Genomic DNA, 21761 nt, shown 5'->3' with positions numbered 1-21761 from the left:
GTAGTAGATTGATGTAAGTTGATTGGTCAACTTGAGGAGCGCCTGTAAGGTAGGTACTTATACATGGGTATATAGAGGGATGTCTACCTAACCTAGGTAGATAGGTAGGTAGGTAATACCGAATACAAATAGCTGCTAGTCGAAGTCACCGGGCCCTAAGAGAACGTCTGCGTGGCTCTATATCCATAGAATAGAATAGTCCTTTAGAAGGTATATAGGTTATCTATCCACTCTGATATAACTGTCTCGAAAAATGCATTGATGAATTACGTATTGAGAGCAGTAGGGTTTCTGCTGGCCGTTCTTCGTAGCGCTACACTTCAAAAGGAATCTTTGTTTAACTCTACTAGCAGTAGGCAGCACGTTACTGCTAGATCATTGTAACGCAAGCTCTTTGGTTCTCTGCTTGGTAAGTGAATATAAGCGGTCACTTGCCAGACATTGACCATGTCTACTGGCTGAAATTAGAAGAAGTCCCTTAGGTAGGAATTCGAATTTAGCTAGATGTAGGCAGCTTATTATTCTGCTTTTTAGAATCAACACATTACAATAATACTCGACTAAAGATACAGCATCTTAAAGCTCAAAGGCTGCGAGATACGTACTTGCATGCTTTGGTCCCGATTCACCATGACGGGAGACGTTGGTCCCCTGAATACAAAAACGTGAGTAAAAAATAGGTACGGTCAATACACTGCTCTGCGAAAAGCCATGTAAATACAAATAGTCAACACTTCGAGCCCTTAGAATAAAACTCCTTCCCTCGATCCGCCGTCCCTAGGCCCTACCACCCCATCCACGGGTTCCCGTAGGATTCTCGTAATTCATAATACAACATCAGAAGAGTCTGAATAACCCCGTGCTACTTTAGTCCTCATCCGTAGGTAAGGTATCTTTCCATCGACATATATTCCGTCCTCGGACTTTTCCCCTCGGTAGTTATCAAGTGAAACGAACATTGCCACACTTGTACGTAAATGGATCGGGTTTGATGTAGTTCACGTATATCTCTAAACGAAGAGAATATGAAGTGATGAACGCACTCGAATTTAGCGCAATCCGCATTGGTAGAATTATGCAGCCTTCTTCTTCCGACTGGACTTCTTAGGTTCCTCGGGAGTCTCGGCTACCTTGGAGGCTCTCTTACGCTTTTTGTCAGGGCTAGCAGGCGTCGCGGTCTTAGCAGCGCTCGCCTCGACATCCTCGACTTCGGCAGCTACGGTACTCTTTCGCTTTCGAGTTACTTTAGCCTTCGGCGTTTGAGTTTCAGGCTCAGGTGCAGGTGCCACGGCCATTTGTAGCTGCTCGGCGATGGCATCCTGATCATTAGGAGCATATGCCTCTTCTCCAGAGAGAACGGGTTGGGGGATTCCATTTGCGTCAGCGTAGTTAAGAGCATCAGGATCGGTCATATTTCGAGCGTCAAGATTGCCAGCCTTGTACGAGTGTACTCGCGCATTGTATAGGCGGAGGTTGAACTGATAAGCATTGTTCCAAGCCTAGCATCCATGTTAGCAAAGTGAATGTGTGATCGTCGGGCACCATAGAACACTTACATTCTTTTCGGCGGGGGTCATAGATGCCCAGCGACGCTGACCTTCCTCCTGTACAGCGCCTTTCGGGGCATCCTGACCAAGATCGTTGGCAATAATGGGGCGAGCAGTTTGCATATACAAGAAATATGGGGTCAGGGGTCGCTTGGGAGCGTTAGGGTCATGAGTTCTCTTCTTGCGTTCCTTCTTCTCTTCAACGTGGCCGAAGTCACCGAGTTGACCACTGATGCCATCTAGGTTGGCGATGAGATTTTGCATAGAGTGGCTTGCACCATTGTCAAAAGGAGCAGGTTCTCCGATTAGGAGATTAGTTTGTCGTAGGAAGTCATCCGAGAAACTCTTCATTAACCCTGTTATGGTGTTGAATCTGGCATGGACCTAGCATGAGCATTAGTTTCCATCTTCGTCTCTAATTTAAAAACCAATAGGGAATAGGAAGACAGTCATAATGGCGGGGGTGAATAATAAATAAATTAATAGGCTGTTGTGTGATGGCAGCACACCATGTAAGACGCGAGGAATATGGGGTATGAATGAGATAAGATGCCTAAGACGACCACGTATTTGACGGCCACAGATGGACAGGTGAGTGAATGACAGTAAGCAAAACGGGTTATGTAGCCCAAGTACTTTAAGCCTTATCACTCAGCCAAATAGCAACAAGCCCGGTATGAACTCGCTACTACCATCACACATAATCACGAGGCGTCGAGCATCGGGCACTCGCAAATAATATGCAAACTATCCCCTACACGTATAACAGATACGTAGAAAAGATATGCTGCCGAATTTTGAGAAGGAAAAAAAAAGTAGATTGACTTACGCTATCACGAACTCGGATAAACTCTTCAATACCAATCGTTCTAGGAGGTTGGATTGCAGGTCCGGCAGCTAGAGGTTGTTGTTGAATAGGTTGAGGCGCCATCTGAGCTTGGACAGGTTGCATGGCCATAGGAACCATGGCTGGTGCGGGTGCCACAGGGGCGGGCTGTCGGGGAGGGTCTGTCTTTTTGGGGCGAGGCATTGTGGTGATTTAGTGGTGGTTGTACTTTGGGTGGTTGTTGGTGCTTGGGTGCTTGGTGCTTGGTGCTTGGTGCTTGGGTGCTTGATGCTTTGGGTGCTGAGGGCCTAGGTAGCTAGATAGGTAGTGTTGTACTTTGACGCGTTGGCTGGGTATGCTATGCTTTGCGTATAAAAGTCACCTGTGGATTGGTGATCTAATAATTTAGAACAAACTATCCTTTCTGTGTTATGTTGCCGGGTTGGTGGTCGACCTAGGTGTCTAAAGCCAGATTGCGACCGCTGAAGATCAGTGAAGAAAAGTGCAAGAAGCGCGAAATTTTGGCGGAAAGAAAGTTTTGGGGGCAACGGCGCTGGAAGGGAGGGGCAAGGGCACCCTCTAAATATCCCAAAACTAAGGCTTGCTGATTTTCCCAAATCACTGATCACTGAGAGAGGGGTGTTCCGGGGGGGTCTGCACTATGGTGGATTAGGTACCTAAGTAACTTTTTGCAGCGACGTCTTAGGTACAAGACAGCAGGCACTTACACCCCTGAAGAAACAACTATTTTACTACGGTAGCATCGCCGATGCAATTCTAATGAAATATTTCTATGTATTTAAAAACATCTAAGCTATCATCTCGTCCAATTTGCACCGAAATCATACAATTGTACGTTGTTTTACATAGATTCTCGCTGTCGAGTCGACATTGATTCTTGTAGTGTCACCCGAAAAAAATATATCGCGTCTGAACTAGAGAGGGGCATCGAAATCAGCCCAGCCCCATTACCCGTAGAAGGAAGGGGCCGAAAAATAATAATAATAAAAATAATAAAAATCAGCAGGCACAAATGGAACCAGCCCAACTTGATGCATCTTCATGGTACTTCCTCTTTGCATCATTCTGTTATTCTCGCAAGTCACCCGCTATCTACATCTACACATAAGATCTAAATTTAATATATGTTGACCTTGTCGCATATTTTCAATACTATGTTTCAATAACTCATATGAAAAATTCTCTTGATCTCCTGAAGTTTAATTGTTGTCGGCGACTAATTGTTAAGGTCGCAAGTGATGTTCTAAGTTCGTAGGGGCTTTAAAGAATGACTTTCAAAAGTTGCATCACTGAATGTGCTGAAGGAGCTTAGAAGTACCCGAAATTTTGGTGTTCCCAGCGTCTTGTCATTCTCAATTAAATGGTTGCACCCGTTCAGTGCAAGCTGCAAATCGATTGGCTCGGCGGGGAAGGTGCACCTGTAGTTCATCAAATCACATCAGCGCCTCCAGCGAGCGCCTAAAGCGGCGGCAACTACCGGCCCTTCCTACCATCCCCCCATCACCTACCGAAATTTTCAGGGTCAAACCAACTCCCCCGACACCCTTTCAGCTGTTCGCTCCAGTGTTGCTCCAGTGTGCGCACATAGTGGATTCAGCACCTTTCCAACCTTCTACACAAAATTTTCTTCTTTCAAATACTACGGTCACCAACTAATAAAATCTTAGCAGCTGCTGATTATTTATCAGCGTACCATTATCCACCGTGCTACCCCACAATAGGTATCATTGGTATCATCATAGTTACAGTTCACAGCATAAGGTATTGATGCCTTTTTATTGTAACTAGGTACCTAAGGAGATAGCTTTGCAGGTTACACATTTGTCTATCTGTCTGTTATTAGGTAGGATAGATGGTTAAACAGCTCTTAATCAACCCATCGTTTCTGGTCTTCCTAATCTATCAATTCTAAATTCATCAGTGAGGTTCACAGTGCACTACAGCGTAGATACTTGGCCACTGTGCCCTAACCTACATCCGTACCTGACCTTAGGAGGTAGATAGCTGTTTCTGTATCCTTTTGGGGTGGCCATGCCTAGCATGCTTACCTCTAAAGTCTGCCTAATATCTATGATAGATTCTATCTTGCCTCCGTTGATGCTTCTTGTTCAGACACCCCTTAATAGACACTAATTCGTAAGGCCCATAGCCTGAAGAGTCAGTGTTCCATCTATCGTTGCGTCGCTGTTCATGACGCATGGCCGGATGCCTTCCATATACCACCTGCTCACAATACATAAGTGGTTTAACAGCACAATGCGTCTTGCCGCGCTTCAGTTAAAATCTACCACACCAGGTGCCTATTTCGTAAATACATACTTAATACGTATTCGCAAACTACTTGCAGCTAGAAGAATCTGCGAAATCGAAGTTGCTATAGTACCACTTTTTCCTATGATAATTATCTTATTAAATCGTAGTGCTTTCGGTTGTTAACATTCTTTTCGTATAAGTAGCAATCGTTATTGTCTTTAGTACAGTCGCATTTGCTACATACTATTTGCTACATACTATTCACGATAGGCAGTATCTCTAGGCCACTGCCTGCTAAGTAGTCAACTCTATATGAAGATAGCAGTGTATCTATTTACTTGAGTGAATATAACCCGAAGAGCATGATATAGCAACTTGGTAATTGAAGACTATAATAGCTTACGTGCACTTGGCAGTTGACATGATCGCTTTGCGTTTTAACAGACGATACGTGCCTCTATGTGAACAGCAGGTTTTACTTGCGTAAAAACGGCTAGTTAACTACCTAGTTACTAATCTAAGAAACTGCCATTTCAATACAGCGCATGGCATCCAAGACTCATGTATCCTCGTTGAAAGTAACGACGTTCCCGAGTGATATATGATATAACCAACTACCTTATCTACCAGGTAGGTAGGTAGGTAGGTAGTTGAAACAGCTTTGGGTGCCTCGCTGTCAAGGCTTGAAGCAAGGCACATTACCCCTCACTTACAATTTACCTCTACAGCTCAACATCCTCGCTTCTAGCACATAATGCATAGTATCAGACGATGATCGCGCAACAGTAGCCTATCTACCATAACAGAGCAGTAAGGCACCGAGTGAAATATGCAGCCTGGGCCCGATCACTTAACCCATGTTAAGGCTTGTAAAGTGACTTGACTTAACGTACCTAATATGAGTCTTTTAAGGCATTGAATAGGGATCTTAAGTATCATATTCTATCCGATGGTACATGGTCTCAAGAATATAAGAATAAAATGTTACAATAACTATATATACTAGTTAGAAGTTACTCTTATCACAAATTGATTTAAATCTGACCATCTACAAAGATACTACTAGGTTAGAAGATTCAACGACAGGCTTCTCTGATGGTTTGTCTAAAACACATGAGGGGATTTACAACCATATCAATACAAGTTTAATAGCAATGACCCATCTAAACTGCTACAATAACCGGTTGGGTTTAAGAGTGATTTGTCTTCGAAATAACAGGTCACGTCAAAGTAAACCGGGTTCATAGAATTATGGGAAAAAGGGTCTTTCCAACTTTTAGGTTGCATGTCAATTTACACGTTACACAGCGATTACCAGGCTTGCTGGTTTGATGGACGCTATTGCAGCTCGGAGAATCCACTTATCCGTTCCGGATACTGCCCCGGATCCACGTAAAGGAACCCGCACCGCGCTCGTCCGAGGATGCACGTGTGCCGGGCAGGCAGGAGCATTAAGGTCTTGAAACGTCGGCCCTGATCGCCAATCAAACCTCATATAGATCTTCGTTCACCAATACGTGAAGCACGAAGAGAAAGATAAAATGAAAGGTGTTTATATGAAATCAGATATATTATTTAGGTCAATATTGAACATAGGTCGATCATACTGTCCCATCATATGTTTTGATTTCGTACACGTTCAGCTTTTTTTACACGTATTATTATGTAAAAGCTAACCACAAAGCTTCAGTTCCCTGTCTTTTCTGAGCCGGATTTCCGATAGTAGATTACACAGTACTCACTGTGCTTCTTGTACTTCTACAGCTACTACTCTAGCTGCAAGCTAGTAAGTAGAAGTCTTGAGTACATCTGTAAACTCGCCCTTTCCGCGCTCGTATATAAATCGTTTCAGTTATGATCAAATGGGATCCACTTAAAACCGGTATGGTGGGCTTGGCAGACATATGCATAAGTTACACGAGTTGAAACACGAGCCAACCAATCGACCCCTCGCTCCCCCTCCAAAACTGACGATCTGTTGCACTACTAACACCCTAACACCCTAACACCAGGATTACGTTACCTAGAACAGCTAAGCTCTGCTACCCCTCCCCCTCCTTTTCCTTTCCAAATTCCTGAGGGCCTCCAAATGTGCAGCCCCCGAACATCATCAGCTTATTATTTGTGGTATTTCCTAGCAAATTAAGTTGGCCTTATTTCTTAGTTGACCTAGTTTGAGGTCAAAACACCAACTCAATCGTCTAATACTATTACCAAAGCATCAACATTCACTCACTATATACCTAAATATTATCGATAGATCCAAAAATGATCACCCTCAAGCCTTTCCCCGCCTTTTTGGGGTTGGTATTCCTTTTTGTGTTCGCTCGACCGGCCCTCGCCTTTGGTGCTGGTAACATCGCCGGTATGCTTTACCTGCTAGTCAATAATGATGTAGCGCAAACCTCACGTTGATAGGGCTAACTTTCTCGTTATAGGTATCTCCAAGATTGAGGGACAGAACTGTTAGTTTTCTCCTCGCGTGCGCTGTGAAAGCATATCTTGGTGGGAAATCTAACCTGAATTTGCGTCTAGGGCGTCATGGCGATATTGAAGACACCCTTCTTTCTATTATAATGGCCCGAGCCGTTGGAGGCAAGAAGTTCAACAAGCTTATGGTCTCCCGTGTCTACTTCGGTAACTGGCTTCGAGATTACTCCCAAGCCATCGATGTTGGTACGGTCAAGTCAGTCTCTGCCGAAGCTATCCGACTCCTTTTATGTGTTCTTGGCTTCTTGACCTTTGGCTTTGGCTCCAAAGAATTTGAAGTCACTGCCGAGCGCCTTGGCTGCTACCGACCCGAAGACCACATCGACAACCCCAAGAATTACGCCGACAACGAGGATGCGCGTCAGTACGACCAAAGACTGCGTGGTCCCGTTGACGAACGTGTCGAGCTCGCTGTCGACCCGGAGACGGGGCTGAAGAACTACATTGCCAACGAGAATTCTAGAATAATGACATCGGCACTGCACGTTAGACGGCTATTTGGTCGCTGCATTGAACTTGGCCGCTCTTACAAGCAGAACAAGAGCAAGAGTGATTTGTATGAGGCTTTGCGATTGCTTGGAACTGGTCTCCACTGTCTTGAAGGTATTGTGTCTAGTGTCATCTTGAGCTGCAAATGCTCTTTCTTGTGTCTATATAAAGCTAACTCGAGATCGAATAGATTTCTTAGCCCACAGCAACTACACGGAGTTAGCGCTTATCGAGCTTGGCGAGCGAGATATCTTTCCACACGTCGGTAGAGACACCAAAATTCAAATCCCCGGCGCTCGACATGAAGTCTATCCCTGCATTACTGGAACCTTTGGTGGTGTTGACTTCCTACACTCTGTCACCGGAGAAGGTTAGCTACACCCTACAAAATTTACTTGGCAAAATTTCTGGTATATCTAACTCGACATCCTCTTAGTCTCGGACAAATTGACGCAGAATGAAATCCAAGAACTCGAGGGCACTCTCGAGGAGAATTCAAGGAAAAACGATACAAGCATTCTGGAAGGACTCATTGACAAGATCCCAGATGGTATTTTCGGCGGTGATAACAAGAAACAGAAGATGGAAGATATCCAGAGCAACGCCGCCAATGCACAGATGGCTAACACATCAATCTCCCCAAGAGAACCGGAAGAGTTTACAGAGTATATCCAGCAAGTCTTCCAGCAGATCATGCCCGCCATTGAGTTCCATGATGATCTTATGAAGAGTATCGGCGAGGCGGTTGAGAAAATTCCTATTCTACCCCAGATCATTGAACAGCTGGAGGAGCAGCTCTCGATGTGGACATTCTCGATTATGGCACCCTTTGTGGTCCCTATTATCCAGCAGGTTAAGAATGAACTTCGTACCGGTTCGTCCGAAATCATTGAGAGTAGCAAGAACGAGCAGCACGTCGTCTTTGATGATGACCAATGCAGTGATCCGACGCACTCCATGCTCTCCAAGGATCATTTCACTAACGTGAGTGGCTACCGCTTAATTTAACTATTTATCATACTAACTGTTTTATAGATCCTTAACGAGATTGCAGGAAAGACTGCTAGCAAGGTCGTTTCCTGGGTTGTTCCTCAGATCATGGATGCCTGGGATGACGAAGGTGCTGATGTCGATCGCCTGCTGAACCGTATTATCTATGGCGTGCTACACCATCCAGCTCAGCGCGATATGGGAGAAGATGGTGCTCGTGATGGGCGACAAATCATGTTTCGCTCCGTCGAGGAGTGGTGGAGCCAGATGGACGAAGGCGCCAAGGATGAATACCGCCAAAAGCTTTCTCGCGATGGCGTATTTAACGGCGAGAATCACAAGGAAGGTGTCCACGATTCTGGTCATGGTTGCGGAAAGCCTCTTGGAATGCACAAAAATTTCGCTGAGGGCGGAACTATGGAAGACCGTATCGCAAGCCAAGCCGCTAGTGCTATTGTCGGAGGCCTCACTGGTGGCGTCTCTGACTTCGTTAGTGCCCAATCTGGCGGACAAATCAACTTACCCAACTATGGAAATCAAGGATCCAGTAGTCCCGGTGGTGGTGGACTTCTCGGGGCTATCGGAAACTCTCTTCTAGGCGGGGCTTTCAAGAGCAATGAAACCGAATCTTTCGGGAGCAGGCGCGAGGGTGACGACGGATCGTACACCGAGAGCCGCACCGAGTACGGACGCTCTGGGGATCGCTATGGCCAGGCTGAATACTCCGAGAACCGAGATTCCGAGGGGGGCGAGAGCAGGGAATATCGCCGCTACGAGCAAGATGAAAACGGGGGTCGAGGCTACGGTTACCAAGAGCGCACCGATACTCGTCCGAGCTACGGCGGTGGATATGAGGAACGCACTGAACGTCGGTATGAAAGTAACGACGACAGCTACCAAGAATCCAGCAGCCGGAACCGGCGTGATAGCAATGATAATGATAACTACGGCGAACGCCAGGAGAACTACGGTAGTCGACGTGATTACGGCGGCGATGGTGGTTATGAACGCCGCGAGGAAAGCTCCGAATACAGATCTGAAGATCGTCGTGAAGAGCGTCGCGATCAAAGTCGTGACAATGATGAAGGTGGTTTCCTAGATACGGTTATAAGCCGAGTTGGTGACGCCCTTGACGAAGGTGGCCGCCGCCGTCGTGACGAAGGAGGCAGCGGATGGGGCCTTTAGAGAAGGTTTCGTTCGAATTAGATAGCTCTTGACGTACGACTGGCGGTATTGGCGAGGAGTTCTTAGGTTGTCCGAGTGTGATCACAAGAGATTTCGGCGTGCGTTGCGTTGAGGATACTCCCAAAAGTTACGACGTAGGTAAATCTACAATGATGTAAGCTTTTACTTTAGGTAGTTTTATCTCTTTAGCCAGTCAACCAAGCTTTATCAAGGATGATACTATTTTATGATTAATTAAGAAAAATTAGTGACTACCTCGTATGCAAGATATAATCAAGGGCGTAGATATAAGTTGTATATCTTCTCCGCATCTAGCTACAGTATAGTGGGGTATTGCCAAAGATGTCCTCTTAAGCTGCCCTACTTCTGGTATGACCTCACGGAGCCAGATTCCCGACGGCTATTGGACACCAGGCCTTTTTCCAGATAGCTTTCCCGATTTTGCCAGCCCCTAGCTCCACCCAGTTAAGTTCCGTTCCATTAACATGGTCTTACCTGCGATAATCCCTATATATCCCCTATATTATCACCTATATAATGCTATGTAAGATTCCGCCAGGGCGGTCGCCACACGACCCAAGCCGCCCTAACGGCAGAGTGCCCCGAGTGCCCAGAGATTCCATGAATATGGAAAGAGATTACTACTTCCGGTGGGCCGTTATGAGGGAATAAGATCGGCGGCCTTACTTTCAGCCTGGTAAGTAGCTCAGCACGGTCGTGAGATCTTTAAAGACTGGCTGGTTTCCGGATTGCGTGCTGCTCCTCTTCTGTTTCTTCCCTTCATACCGTAGACTCGATACGAAAATACAGTCAGTTCGAATATATCTCAAAAGGAACAATGCAGCTCACAGCAACCTTGGGACTCGCGGTCCCCTTGCTAGCGCAGTTGGTGTCGGGGCAGGCGTCCGGGTCGGGACAGACGACACGATACTGGGACTGCTGCAAGCCGAGCTGCGCATGGTCACAGAAAACCGACAGCGGAAAAATGATCGGTACCTGTAGCAAGGCGGACCAGCCGCTCGGCGACAACGGAGCGACCAAGAGCGCGTGCGACAACGGCGGCTCGGCATACATGTGCAGCAACCAGAGCCCGTGGGCCGTCGACGACACTCTTAGTTACGGATGGGCTGCCGTGAGAATCCAGGGACAGACCGAGACTACGTGGTGCTGCGCTTGCTACGAATTGACCTTTACCAGCGGTCCGGTTAGCGGCAAGAAGATGATCGTCCAGGCTAGCAACACGGGAGGCGACTTGGGCGAGAACCACTTTGATCTTGCGGTACGTCGTTCCCGTTCTTACTTATAATCATACTTCTCTCTCTCTCTACTTCCCCCCCAACCCTCACATACCCGGAGTCAATCTATAGATAAGCAAGCACTAACCCCCATGTAGATCCCCGGCGGTGGTGTCGGAATCTTCAACGCCTGCACGGACCAGTACGGCGCTCCGTCCAACGGGTGGGGCGAGCGGTACGGCGGTGTGAGCTCGCGCGAGGCCTGCGACGGGTTCCCCGAGGCGCTGAAGGCGGGCTGCTACTGGCGCTTCGACTGGTTTGGCGGCGCGGACAACCCGGCCGTCAGCTTCAAGCAGGTTACGTGCCCCTCGGCTCTCACTGAGAAGAGCGGCTGCTCCCGCAACAGCTAGGTGCGAAGATTAAGAGAGGGGTTGGTAGAGGGATTGGTATCTAGGGGGGTTCTGAGGGGGAAGACGGGGGTACAACGTGGGTGGATGTATATAGGTTGGGAGATGCGATGGAAAGTATATAGAAACTTCACGTATGTTAAAAGCACTTAAATACAGAGACGATTCTTGGGTGGCTGGTTTTTTTTTTCTTGGAGTGATGTTTTTATGCTACTTTTGTTCCATGTTTAGTGACCCTGTCTCTGTTAAGACTCGATGCTATTCTGTTAAATCTTGTAAGTAATAGACTTGGAAGGAAACAAACCATATTATTATCTGTATTAAAATCTAAAATCCTCATTGTCGTAGATAAAGTACATAAAGTACAATAGAGATTTTACTAAAAGACTTTCAGTGTTTTGCTTTGACTCCCATAATGCTAAGATGATCATGAGTTGAGTCCATTGGCATCGTATAGCACCACTTCCTTCAAGTAGTCACTGATTTCCTATTTAAAAAGGCAGACACCACTCGTATCGGCACATGGTATTATCGTCGTATCTTGGCACACAAATACGCAGCAGATTTATCCTAAAACCTGCAGCCAAGCTGTTTTTGAGATCTGGTGTTACCCCACGTGCTTCTTTTTGGCGCCATCGTAGGATTTCTAACTCGGAGCTTCCTTGAATCAGAAGCTGAGTAACAATGGCGTGCGTCAAAATTAAGTCGTGATCTCGGGAGCGACCGAAACTTTTAGAATCCTTTCTAAGTATAAATAATTGGGTTTAGATCATTAAATTAATTGTGATCTTAGCACCTTCACTTTATAGTGGCAGATATTAAATACACCCTACCAAGATGAAGCTCTTAACCACCATCACTAATCTCCTAGCTGCCACCAATGTAGCCATGGCAGCAAGTTTACCTCTGCGCATCGTCTCTTTCAACGTTCGGTACGCCGCGACGTCTCTTGACAACAATGAAAAGCCCTGGTCGGACCGCCGTACAGGTCTCATCAACCAACTCAAGTCAGTAACAGCCAATGCATCGGCGGCCGGGGCTGTCTCAGTGCTGGGCCTCCAAGAAGTTCTCGACGCCCAACTAAACGACATCAAGAACGGTTTAGGAACCGACGTCTGGACTCACTTTGGCTTTGGCCGAGACGATGGCAAGAAGAAGGGCGAGTACAATCCAATTATCTACCGCACCGACGTCCTCAAGCTATTGTACAGCGAGCAGAAATGGCTATCGCCTACTCCAGACGAGGTCTCGTTCGGATGGGGCGCCGGTAGCCGACGAGTCAGCGTGATTGCTGTCTTTGAGCACATCGAAACCGGAAAGCGTTTCATCCACGCGAATACGCACCTAGACAACGTGAGCTCGCAGGCGCGTAGCGAGGGGATCAAGGTCGTTTTGTCGCGCATCCGGGCTGTGCAGGATAAGTACGGTCCGTTAGGTGTAACGTTAACTGGCGACTTCAACTCGGAGCCAGGCGGCGATGCGTACACTACGCTCGAGGACACGGGGTATCTGACCGAGCTGTGGAACTCGGGGGCGAAAAGGCTGGGAACTAATCAACTAACGTACACGGGCTTTTCAACGACGGGCAAGAGCCGCATCGACTTCGTCTGGTTCGGTCCTAAGGGCGAGGATCGGTATTCGGCGCAACAGTTTGAGTTCCTGAACAATGATATAGACGGTGTTTTTATTAGCGATCATCGGGCTGTGGTTGCTGACCTGGCTGTACTTTGAGTTGGAAGTTAGGGGTTGGCAATTGGTATGCCTATCTCGATCATCGGTGTAGAGTGAAACTTCAGATTTATGATAGGCACTAATAAAGGCTCTATTTATTGACAACATGACGAGTCTCGAATCATAATTACGATTTTTGATTAAACAAACGGTAAAGACGCGTGGTTGGAATTTGATATGATAGGTAGCAAGTTAATACCATGTCGGTAAAGGGATGATCTTCTCCAGCTCGGTTCATTTCTTTATCTATATTGCATAGGGTCCTGCCAGCAAGGCTAGCTGGAAGTTATTAATCAAAAGTTTGAGATAACTGGTAACATGAAAAGAAGTCTACGGGTTTCACTAGATACTGACAACTGGTGTTGAGTCCAAGATTTATCACAAAGGAGCTTAACGAATATTCTACTAGGTATATCTTATCGTCCTAGCTACTACTTCGACGATATACGCAGCGGTATAAGGTATTTTATTGTCAAGTCTTCGTTTTATGGCTGCCATAAGGGTATAAAGGGGTCATTGGGTGTTAGGAAGCCAGTCTGGTTTTATGACTTATGATGATAGCGTCAAACTTGAGCATTAAACCCTCAAGGTAAAGCGCTACTAGAGAACATTTACCGTTGAGGATCATAGAATCTGTTATCAAGCCCAATATTTGTGTAATTAAGTTAACCGCATAGTTTTACTTTGTTAACTTGAGAATGTAGTATTTTGCATGCAGAGGCATTGTTATTATATCTTGGAACTTTATAGCTCGTTTTCTAGCTATGGGACCACCATCTATCTGCCTGAGGTCGGGTAGACACATGCGATACACCTTTTGTCTGCATATTTCGTGATGTTCCTAAGCTACCCGCACTTTAATGGGTATTTTCTAATCGCCAATATTGATTGTGACAGTACATGGCGTGAAACTACCCAGTTGCAGGCTCTTCACATCCTGCTTACGGCAAGGAACACAGCTATTCGATGGTAGGTTTAATACGTGTATGGTTACATGTACCTTAGGTGTCAAAGGTACATAGGGCAGTTGCCTAGGTGCATGTCGGTGATGGTATAAAAGGAACAGTTGGCAGTTGGCAGTTGGTTGCTGTAGGCATATTTTCATGCACGGACAGGATGACTGGACGATATGAAGAGCTGCCCCTCGTTATTTCTTCTAAATCCAGGCTGCAGCTGCGGACAACAGGAACAATTTCTTCAACGCATCAACAAACAACCCTTCGTCCTACACGAAAACACAACAATGGATACAGGATATCCTACCGTTCCGGCCTCAGGTTGCCAAAGCCAAGCGGCCAATACTTCTGGTATGGCTAACAATCGACCACAGTCATCGTAAGGCTCCTTGTATTCTCTATATGTGCCAATGGAACGATACTAACTATAGTTTTAAGCCCGTACGCCGGTCCTCAAACTATCCTACGATTCCAAGATGGGCTAGAATTCATCATTCCTACTTCATTGTACACGAGGTTTTTCTCATACGAAATTTCCGATTTGGAAGAGTATCTGGTGAATTTCCCTGGCGATTGTGGACATGTTATCGTCCACTTTCTCTACACGGGAACATACCAGTATCTCAAGCTAAAGGGCATGTGTACATGTGAGAAGGACAAGGACATTGATGAATTCATAACATGTGCCCAAGTATACAAGATTGCGGGAGACTGCCTCCTATTCCCTCTGAAGAATCTCGTCAGAGATCAAATGGAACGCCTCGGGGGCCGGTTACAAGTAACGCAACTCCTTGACGCGGTGAAGGATGTGCACCCGACTCTTCCCGATACCGACACATGGCTTCGCAACTTTCTCAAGTCTCTAGTCGAACGCCTCGTCGAGAATCCTTCAATTCCCATCGAATTCAGTGATTCGCAGAGCCTTGGTCACCATACCTCGATCGCTAGTGTCCTTGTTGGAACTACAGTCCAGCTATGTCGCGAAAAGGTTCACGCATCCCAGCGACGTCCCGCCGTCGTGGTTACAATTCAGGGTCATCTTCACGAAGCTCAAAACCGAGGAATTGAACATTTAGAACCCAAGCTAGTTCTCGACCAGGATCCGCAGAAGGATCAGAATGCGAAGGAGAAAATAAAGGAAGAGAGAGAGCTACAGGGCCCAAAGAACGGGGGAAACGTCTTGCCTGTGTATCCTGTGGGCAGAACGAGGTAAGTCATACTTAAATATCCGGAAATTTGTACAGTTTGCTTTGCTAACTTTGAGGAAGCTCAAGCAATGTCAAGGAACCTAAAGTACCGACTAATCCCAACAATGAACAAAAGTTTGAGGTCCCCCTAACCACGGGGGCAGCGACGTACTATGACATGCCAGAGGCTCACACAGTTTACTCTTTCGAAAGGCTCCTAAATGTATGCGCAGAGGAGCGCTTCAGAAAGTTCTCTCCCGAGGAACTGCGATGGAAACAATTGGTTTGGGAGAGAGATCACCCCGAAGGTGTCTAGTCAGAGTTGCAGGTGGTGAAATTTCGTGTTGTTTACGCATATGCCAGAGTAATAAAGTCTAATGCTGGAAAGGAAGCAACTTCTTTGCAGATTGGATGGTATGGTTGCTGAGCTTGTTTGTTTAATTCCGACATTTGGCAGTCTGGTTGATAATAGTCTGAAGGACTTGACGATGGATTTTTGAGAATTGCTCCTCCTGGAAACCAGGTAGTGACAAGATAATAGTTAATGAAACGAGGCGTTTATCCAATCCCAGTTACTCATAGCTTGGTATTACTTATAAACAATATAAAGCTGGACCATCTGATTGGTGGAGGTTCGGCTTTCTAATCCTTCTCCTGAAAGCAACCTTAAGTATATAAACACCTTTATGACAACAATCTCTCACGTACGACCATAGAATGTGGAAAACTCGGGATCCCGTCCGCTCTCCCCATTGATAAGCCGCATATCGCTGGATTAGTAGTTGGGTCGGTGACGACCAGCGAATCCCCAGTGTTGTACGTTTTGCTTTTTCTTTTTTCTTTCCTTTTTATATGATATGTCTCTTTTCCAATGTGGTCATCGTTTTATACTTCTTAAACTGTGTTGTGGTTGTGTATATATCACCCGGTCACTTCTAGCCTCTGGTTTGTAGATGCTTAACTACCTTAGGTACCTTTTGCGACTTCTAAGTTGGTTGATAGGTAAGCTAGCTCCCCATCGATTTCTTGTTGTATATCAAACCACCAATACCTGTTAGGAAACTAAGTAGTTGGGTAATTAGAACGTAAGAAGAAATAAATATGCCTCATGCCAAGTAAAGTATTATCGCGACTCATAACTAGACCTGCTTGTGTTCCCAAACCCATTTACAGAATCAGCCCATCAAGGCTTGGCATCTTTCTGGACATCGCGGAACACTATCCAACTTCTCAATGTTTGCCCGTTAAAGGAAGTCTCATACGACTGGGTATAAGTACGACCAAGGTTTTACTACCTACTCGGTTGGGGTCTCTGATTCCGTTTGCCGGGTTCGGTTCCCATTGTGGGGTACGTTTTCGGGGTCGTGCCAGGTTAAAGCTCAAGGATAGTGACGTTGATCGGCAATGTATTACGTGTAGAAGCGACCGGCTAATATGAATATATAGAGAACGCGTATGTCATTTAATATGTGTAAAAGTATGGGTTAAGCTTAAGATGGATATATCGTACGGAACCTAATGCTACGTTATTGCGGCTCATTGCGTTATTTGAGTTGTGTAACTACAAGGGAATCCGTTTATGTGTTTTTACTTAAGAATAATTAACTACACATGGCTGCTTGTTAGTACTTCACTACGAGAACATGATGATAGATCATGATACTTACCTATTTAATACTTCTGTGAATCTTTCTAAAATGGTGTATGCGTTACTGCAGCCATATCTAGCGTTTAGTCTGATTTCTCTTCTTTATTAGGGACCTATGTTTATTATGAAGTTTTGGCATTATTCTAGCTATTTGACATGTATGTATATTGCTAGTTACTTCAGAGTGATATATATAAAAGGAAAAGAGATTACTTAGTATTTGGAGTGTTGATTTAGGTAGTTGGAAAATAACTAGTCGTAGGAGATACACTGCAAAATAATAGAAGCGATGCTGTATTACTACTCCGCTTGTAATTTCCACTGCCATGGTACCATCCCATATACGAATTCATACACAATATCCAAGACAGCAGCTCCTCCTCAAACAATTCAGTAGCGGAGTACGTCAATGGGGAAGGATTTCAGGGCTGTAATTTAGATCTAAATCTTGTGTAAAATGATATAACACTCTGGATTAGATAAATATGGATCGATAAACAAGAAAACGGATTTGACTGTCCGTTAAAGCCCCTTAGTATTTTTTTTTATAGATAATACATGAGCTGAAGAGTAGAAGTGACCCGTCATTCCACATATAGCATATTTAACAGTAAAAAACTTCTTCGGGGGAGAACAGGTTGTACCATGGCAGCCTTTCAAGATAGATTTCTGTCAACTTTAGATGCTTAATATTTATCGCTGGTAAAAGAACCCCCTTTTCGGAGAGGAGAGACCCGGTACGTATTAAGAGAGAGGTACCGCTGATTGGACATGGTGCGAAAACATCGATAGGAGTATCGAACTGTTACCTCCTTAGATTGTATTGACTTCGCTATGCAAATCACAGACAGTGAACGGATTAGGGATACGAATAGCCCTTAGATTAGAACTAGTTTGTACTGAAAATAAACACAATCCATAAACACCTATGTAGTATCTAAGCATAGAGGTGTAAGGTGTCTTGATTCACCCTAATCGCATCATCATATTTTTCTCGACGCCATCTTCAAGGAAGGTAAGTTTCGAAGAGGACGTAATCCACAAGCAGCTATTCGGCCCATCACAGTGATACCATATTTGCTTACATCAAGTCCTCATCCACCTTCCTTTCAGATTCATCTCCGCTTACGATCATCGGACTTCCTATTTGCTGATCAGGCTTTTCTCTATCATATGCATGGCATGTGCAAGGGGATAGTATGTAGTTAAAGTGGGGTGTAGACGTGGATTAAGTATTAGGACGGCGTAGACAAGTCTTGGCCAAGAACATGGTTGTGGATCTCGACTATGATTTCACGTGTAAAATATTTCGTAGTTATGGTGTTGGAGGCTCGTTATGACCTGCATGTAATATGTGTACCTATCATAGTCACGATGCCAGGGTTCGCGGGACGTAAGAGAAACGAAATATTCCTTTAGCGCGCCTTGAGCCTTGTTATACGTATGGATAGGTACTCAATATGCAACTGTAACTTCTTGGCGCCATCTTAGTATTGGATAGTATAGGAGAGCCGCGCGTCCAGGTTACATTAACCATGGTATTCGATTGAAACTTAGCAAGACTACACACGATTCTTCAACATTATGTTGTTCAAAGAGAAATTAAGACCTAAGGGTCGCGAGAACCTATGGAGAGAAGAATATAAGGTATTAGGAGAGTGAACCTCTTTCGACGCTAGGTGCATTTGGAAAGCTAGCTTCACGGAGACAACGTCTTTTTTAGTGTAAATGTCTCCTTTCTATTATTTCCATGTTTGATGCTCTAGGTGAGACATACCGAAGTTTAGAATTGAGGAGTATTAATTGTCTCGTATGAATTACGAGAGAGGTTCAGTTGCTTGTAATCACCAATAAACAGCAACAGTGATAATACGAGTTAGGAGAGTCAAGATATCAAAATCAAGATGTTACAAAGTCAATAGCTTGACATATCTAACAAGTCTATAATATACATTAGATTATGTAAAATAGGACACGCGACTTTCATATACATCTACATGGAACCCGCCCAGACGTCAGTTTTGGCTCAGGCCAGCCTTTCGCACCACTGCGTTTTCAACCGTCGTCTTTTCATTGGCTATCGATACCTACCAATCTTGGCTGCAATGCCGAAGCGGGCAGGGTCCTCTGATATGATTTGATATTAGATCCCTGGGTGAATCTATGAAGATCCCACGAACCAGCGGGAGGGGATTCCCGGAGAGACCAATTTAGGAGGGTGTCATTAGAGAGACAAAGGAGATGATACTGCCGCGATCTTGCGTGATGGCGACACTTGCCAACACTTCGAATTGGCGGTGACCGATTAGCAACGTATATCGTACCTGCCTTTCTTAAACAGACCGTGGTTGAAGATATAAAGATGCCCGTTCCTCTATTTTATCTACTTCTACTCTGGCCTGTTCTAACTAGGGCTTTCACTCTTTCCATAATTCTTTTTCACTCTCTTGAGCTCTCAAAGCTCTCAAGTTTAGCCCAAGATGGTTAACCTCCGCGCGATCACCGCCTCTTTGGCGGCCTCTTATTTCATCGGTGCTGCCGTTGCCCACCCTGGTGATAGCGAAGAGGTAGTCAAGTACGAGAGGGCTATGCACAAGCATGCTCAGGCAGGAGCTCGTCGTGCTATCGCCAACTATGGCAAAACTCCCGATACGGCCGCTCTCAAAGCTCGTGCAGTTGCTCGTCGTGCAGCCACTGCTCAGAGCCTCCGTGAGAAGCGCGGTCTCAGCGACAGTAAGCCAATCCAGAACATCCAATGTTTCTTCTCACTAATTTCAAATTAGAGCGCATGAAGTCCAAGAGGGGCCAGGCTGAGCTCGAAAAATACTTGAACGTCACCCACGATACTACGGAACTTGGTTACACCTTAGATACCCCGTTGGACGTTATCTTCGATTCGAATTCGACCGCCGCTCTTGTTCCTGAGGTTACTATTGGCCCCTATTGGGTGGCAGGAGAATTAATTCGAGTACGTTTATCTAGTTGTCCCTTGCACTCGTTTGCTGATACTAAAAAAACAAATACCTTTCTGAAGCGCTAACTTATTCAATACAGGTTGATGTTACCGACAACCAAGCTGGAGTGCCTGTCCATCTAGACCTGCAATTCATTGACATCAACACGCTTGCAGCTATTCCTAAATTGCTGATCGACATTTGGCACTGCAATGCTACCGGTATATACTCCGGCGTCTCTTCAAGGGGCCAGGGAGGTCTCAACACTATCCACGGCCGTGGTATCCAAATCACCGACGACGATGGTGTGGTTCAGTTCGACACTATCTTCCCGGGTCACTACACCGGCCGAACTCCTCACATTCACTTGATGAGCACCGAGAACGCCACCGTTCTTCCTAACAATACCTACTTGACGGACGGCAAGCCCAACCATATCGGCCAGCTCTTCTTCGACCAGAGCCTCATCACTGCCGTAGAGGAGCTCGCCCCTTACAACACCAACACCCAGCGCCTCACACTCAACTCCGAAGACGGCATCGACGCCCAGACTTCTACTGCCGAGTACGACCCTTTTGCCGACTACGTTCTCCTTAGTGGCGAGCTCCAGGACGGTCTCTTGGCGTACCTAACTGTCTTCGTCGACACCAAGGCCAATCAGACTGCCTCCGCTCGCGCTGCTGCTCACTACTACGAGGGAGGCGGTGTTGCTTCTCCTGGTGGTGGTGGTGGTGGTGGTGGCCCAGGCGGTCCTGGAGGTCCTGGAGGTCCTGGTGGACCACCCGGCAGCTCATTCCCTCCCCCGCCTAACAGCACCACTGCTCCTTAAAGTTCGTCCGCATGATTCGTCCTCCATTAGGAAGGAACCGGCATATGATTGAGAGGATAGCGTAGGAGGTGCTATCTAGATGAAATCCGTAGTGTTTTTACAAATTATAAGCCCAAAAAATAGACTGTCATTACCGACATTTTTCCTGCTGCCATCAAGTGCCTTAACGCGTGACTAACATGCATTTACCATAGGACATCATATCTTGATTGCTGACCCCTCGACTAATGATATGACACTTTTTGATTTAATGTTACTTCACCACGATTGCACTCCGTGTGTCCCTCCTATTATCCTATTTCGTGATACTCTCTAGGCCCCATAGAAGATCCATAATACCCTATTATGCACAATGCGCTTTGATATATACCGTTAGCAAGTAGAATATTAATCCATCCGGTCCTTATTGCATCTTACAAAAAAAATCACATATGAGTTGACAAAGTAGGAGTAGGTAATATGTTATTTGGATGGAGTTCCTTAGAATATGTGCGCACCGTCCAATTCAATCTACCATTCCGACCTTATACGGAGCCGACTTAAGGAGAAGTCCTAATCGTAGCAGCGATCACAACTCGTCCATGCACCTGTAGCATTAAGCCATTACGTATAGTTCGAATCCTCATTTGATAGTGCTAGTTCATTGGTTGGTGGGCAGATCCGAGCGCAAAAGGGTCAGCTGGATGGCAAGGGTGGTCGTGAATACTATTCCTAAACTAGGCCCCTCTAAGTAGGGGGCAACTATTATCATTGTGAAAATTGATTTCCCATATTTCAGAGTTCTAATCGACTAGACTGACAATAGGAAATATGACAAAGCTCAATAGCTAGGCTATATCGACTAGTGTGGGATAAGCTCCTGCTCATAGCGCAGCCTACATTCAACTAGGGCTAACTCGCAAGTTTTCTACCCAAGTCCTCATAGATAGATGCACGACTAGATAGAAGGTAATTGTGCAACTAATTTCGTGCAAATTTGAGTTAGGATTGATAATGTACATGCCATCGAGCCG

The 21761-nt window shown here is 45.7% G+C and overlaps 6 protein-coding genes across 6 annotated transcripts; 5 read left to right on the top strand and 1 right to left on the bottom strand.

Moving 5' to 3' along the window:
• Window positions 1-499: 499 nt before the first annotated feature.
• On the bottom strand, window positions 500-2994 carry F4817DRAFT_336439 (uncharacterized protein). Its single transcript, XM_049303160.1, has 3 exons — window positions 2377-2994; window positions 1557-1931; window positions 500-1499 (listed from the first exon to the last, which is right to left on the bottom strand). Exons 1-3 carry the CDS (start codon window positions 2575-2577, stop codon window positions 1074-1076), a joined length of 1002 nt encoding a protein of 333 aa, XP_049159380.1. The 5' UTR covers window positions 2578-2994; the 3' UTR covers window positions 500-1073.
• A 3630-nt stretch (window positions 2995-6624) lies between these two features.
• On the top strand, window positions 6625-10045 carry F4817DRAFT_336435 (Het-C-domain-containing protein). Its single transcript, XM_049303159.1, has 6 exons — window positions 6625-7012; window positions 7086-7112; window positions 7183-7740; window positions 7817-7996; window positions 8063-8610; window positions 8662-10045. The coding sequence occupies exons 1-6, from the start codon at window positions 6916-6918 to the stop codon at window positions 9799-9801; spliced, it is 2550 nt and encodes an 849-aa protein (XP_049159379.1). The 5' UTR covers window positions 6625-6915; the 3' UTR covers window positions 9802-10045.
• Window positions 10046-10056: 11 nt separating this feature from the next.
• F4817DRAFT_336434 (glycoside hydrolase family 45 protein) lies at window positions 10057-11493 on the top strand. Its single transcript, XM_049303158.1, has 2 exons — window positions 10057-11080; window positions 11195-11493. Exons 1-2 carry the CDS (start codon window positions 10640-10642, stop codon window positions 11444-11446), a joined length of 693 nt encoding a protein of 230 aa, XP_049159378.1. The 5' UTR covers window positions 10057-10639; the 3' UTR covers window positions 11447-11493.
• Window positions 11494-12114: 621 nt separating this feature from the next.
• Window positions 12115-13819, top strand: F4817DRAFT_336433 (Endonuclease/exonuclease/phosphatase). The gene has a single exon (XM_049303157.1). It carries the CDS (start codon window positions 12281-12283, stop codon window positions 13172-13174), a length of 894 nt encoding a protein of 297 aa, XP_049159377.1. The 5' UTR covers window positions 12115-12280; the 3' UTR covers window positions 13175-13819.
• Window positions 13820-14417: 598 nt separating this feature from the next.
• F4817DRAFT_365124 (uncharacterized protein) lies at window positions 14418-15944 on the top strand (the record flags this gene model as incomplete). The annotated part of the gene is made up of 3 exons (XM_049306829.1): window positions 14418-14509; window positions 14569-15339; window positions 15399-15944. The coding sequence occupies 3 exons, from the start codon at window positions 14418-14420 to the stop codon at window positions 15631-15633; spliced, it is 1098 nt and encodes a 365-aa protein (XP_049159376.1). The 3' UTR covers window positions 15634-15944.
• A 3501-nt stretch (window positions 15945-19445) lies between these two features.
• F4817DRAFT_358477 (aromatic compound dioxygenase) lies at window positions 19446-20748 on the top strand (the record flags this gene model as incomplete). Its single annotated transcript, XM_049306032.1, has 3 exons — window positions 19446-19698; window positions 19749-19933; window positions 20020-20748. 3 exons carry the CDS (start codon window positions 19446-19448, stop codon window positions 20746-20748), a joined length of 1167 nt encoding a protein of 388 aa, XP_049159375.1.
• Window positions 20749-21761: the final 1013 nt, after the last annotated feature.

The sequence above is a fragment of the Daldinia loculata genome, assembly GCF_022478755.1.
Source record: "Daldinia loculata strain CBS 113971 unplaced genomic scaffold F4817scaffold_22, whole genome shotgun sequence".
NCBI lineage: Eukaryota > Fungi > Ascomycota > Sordariomycetes > Xylariales > Hypoxylaceae > Daldinia > Daldinia loculata.
This window is presented reverse-complemented; position numbering and strand designations above follow the sequence as displayed.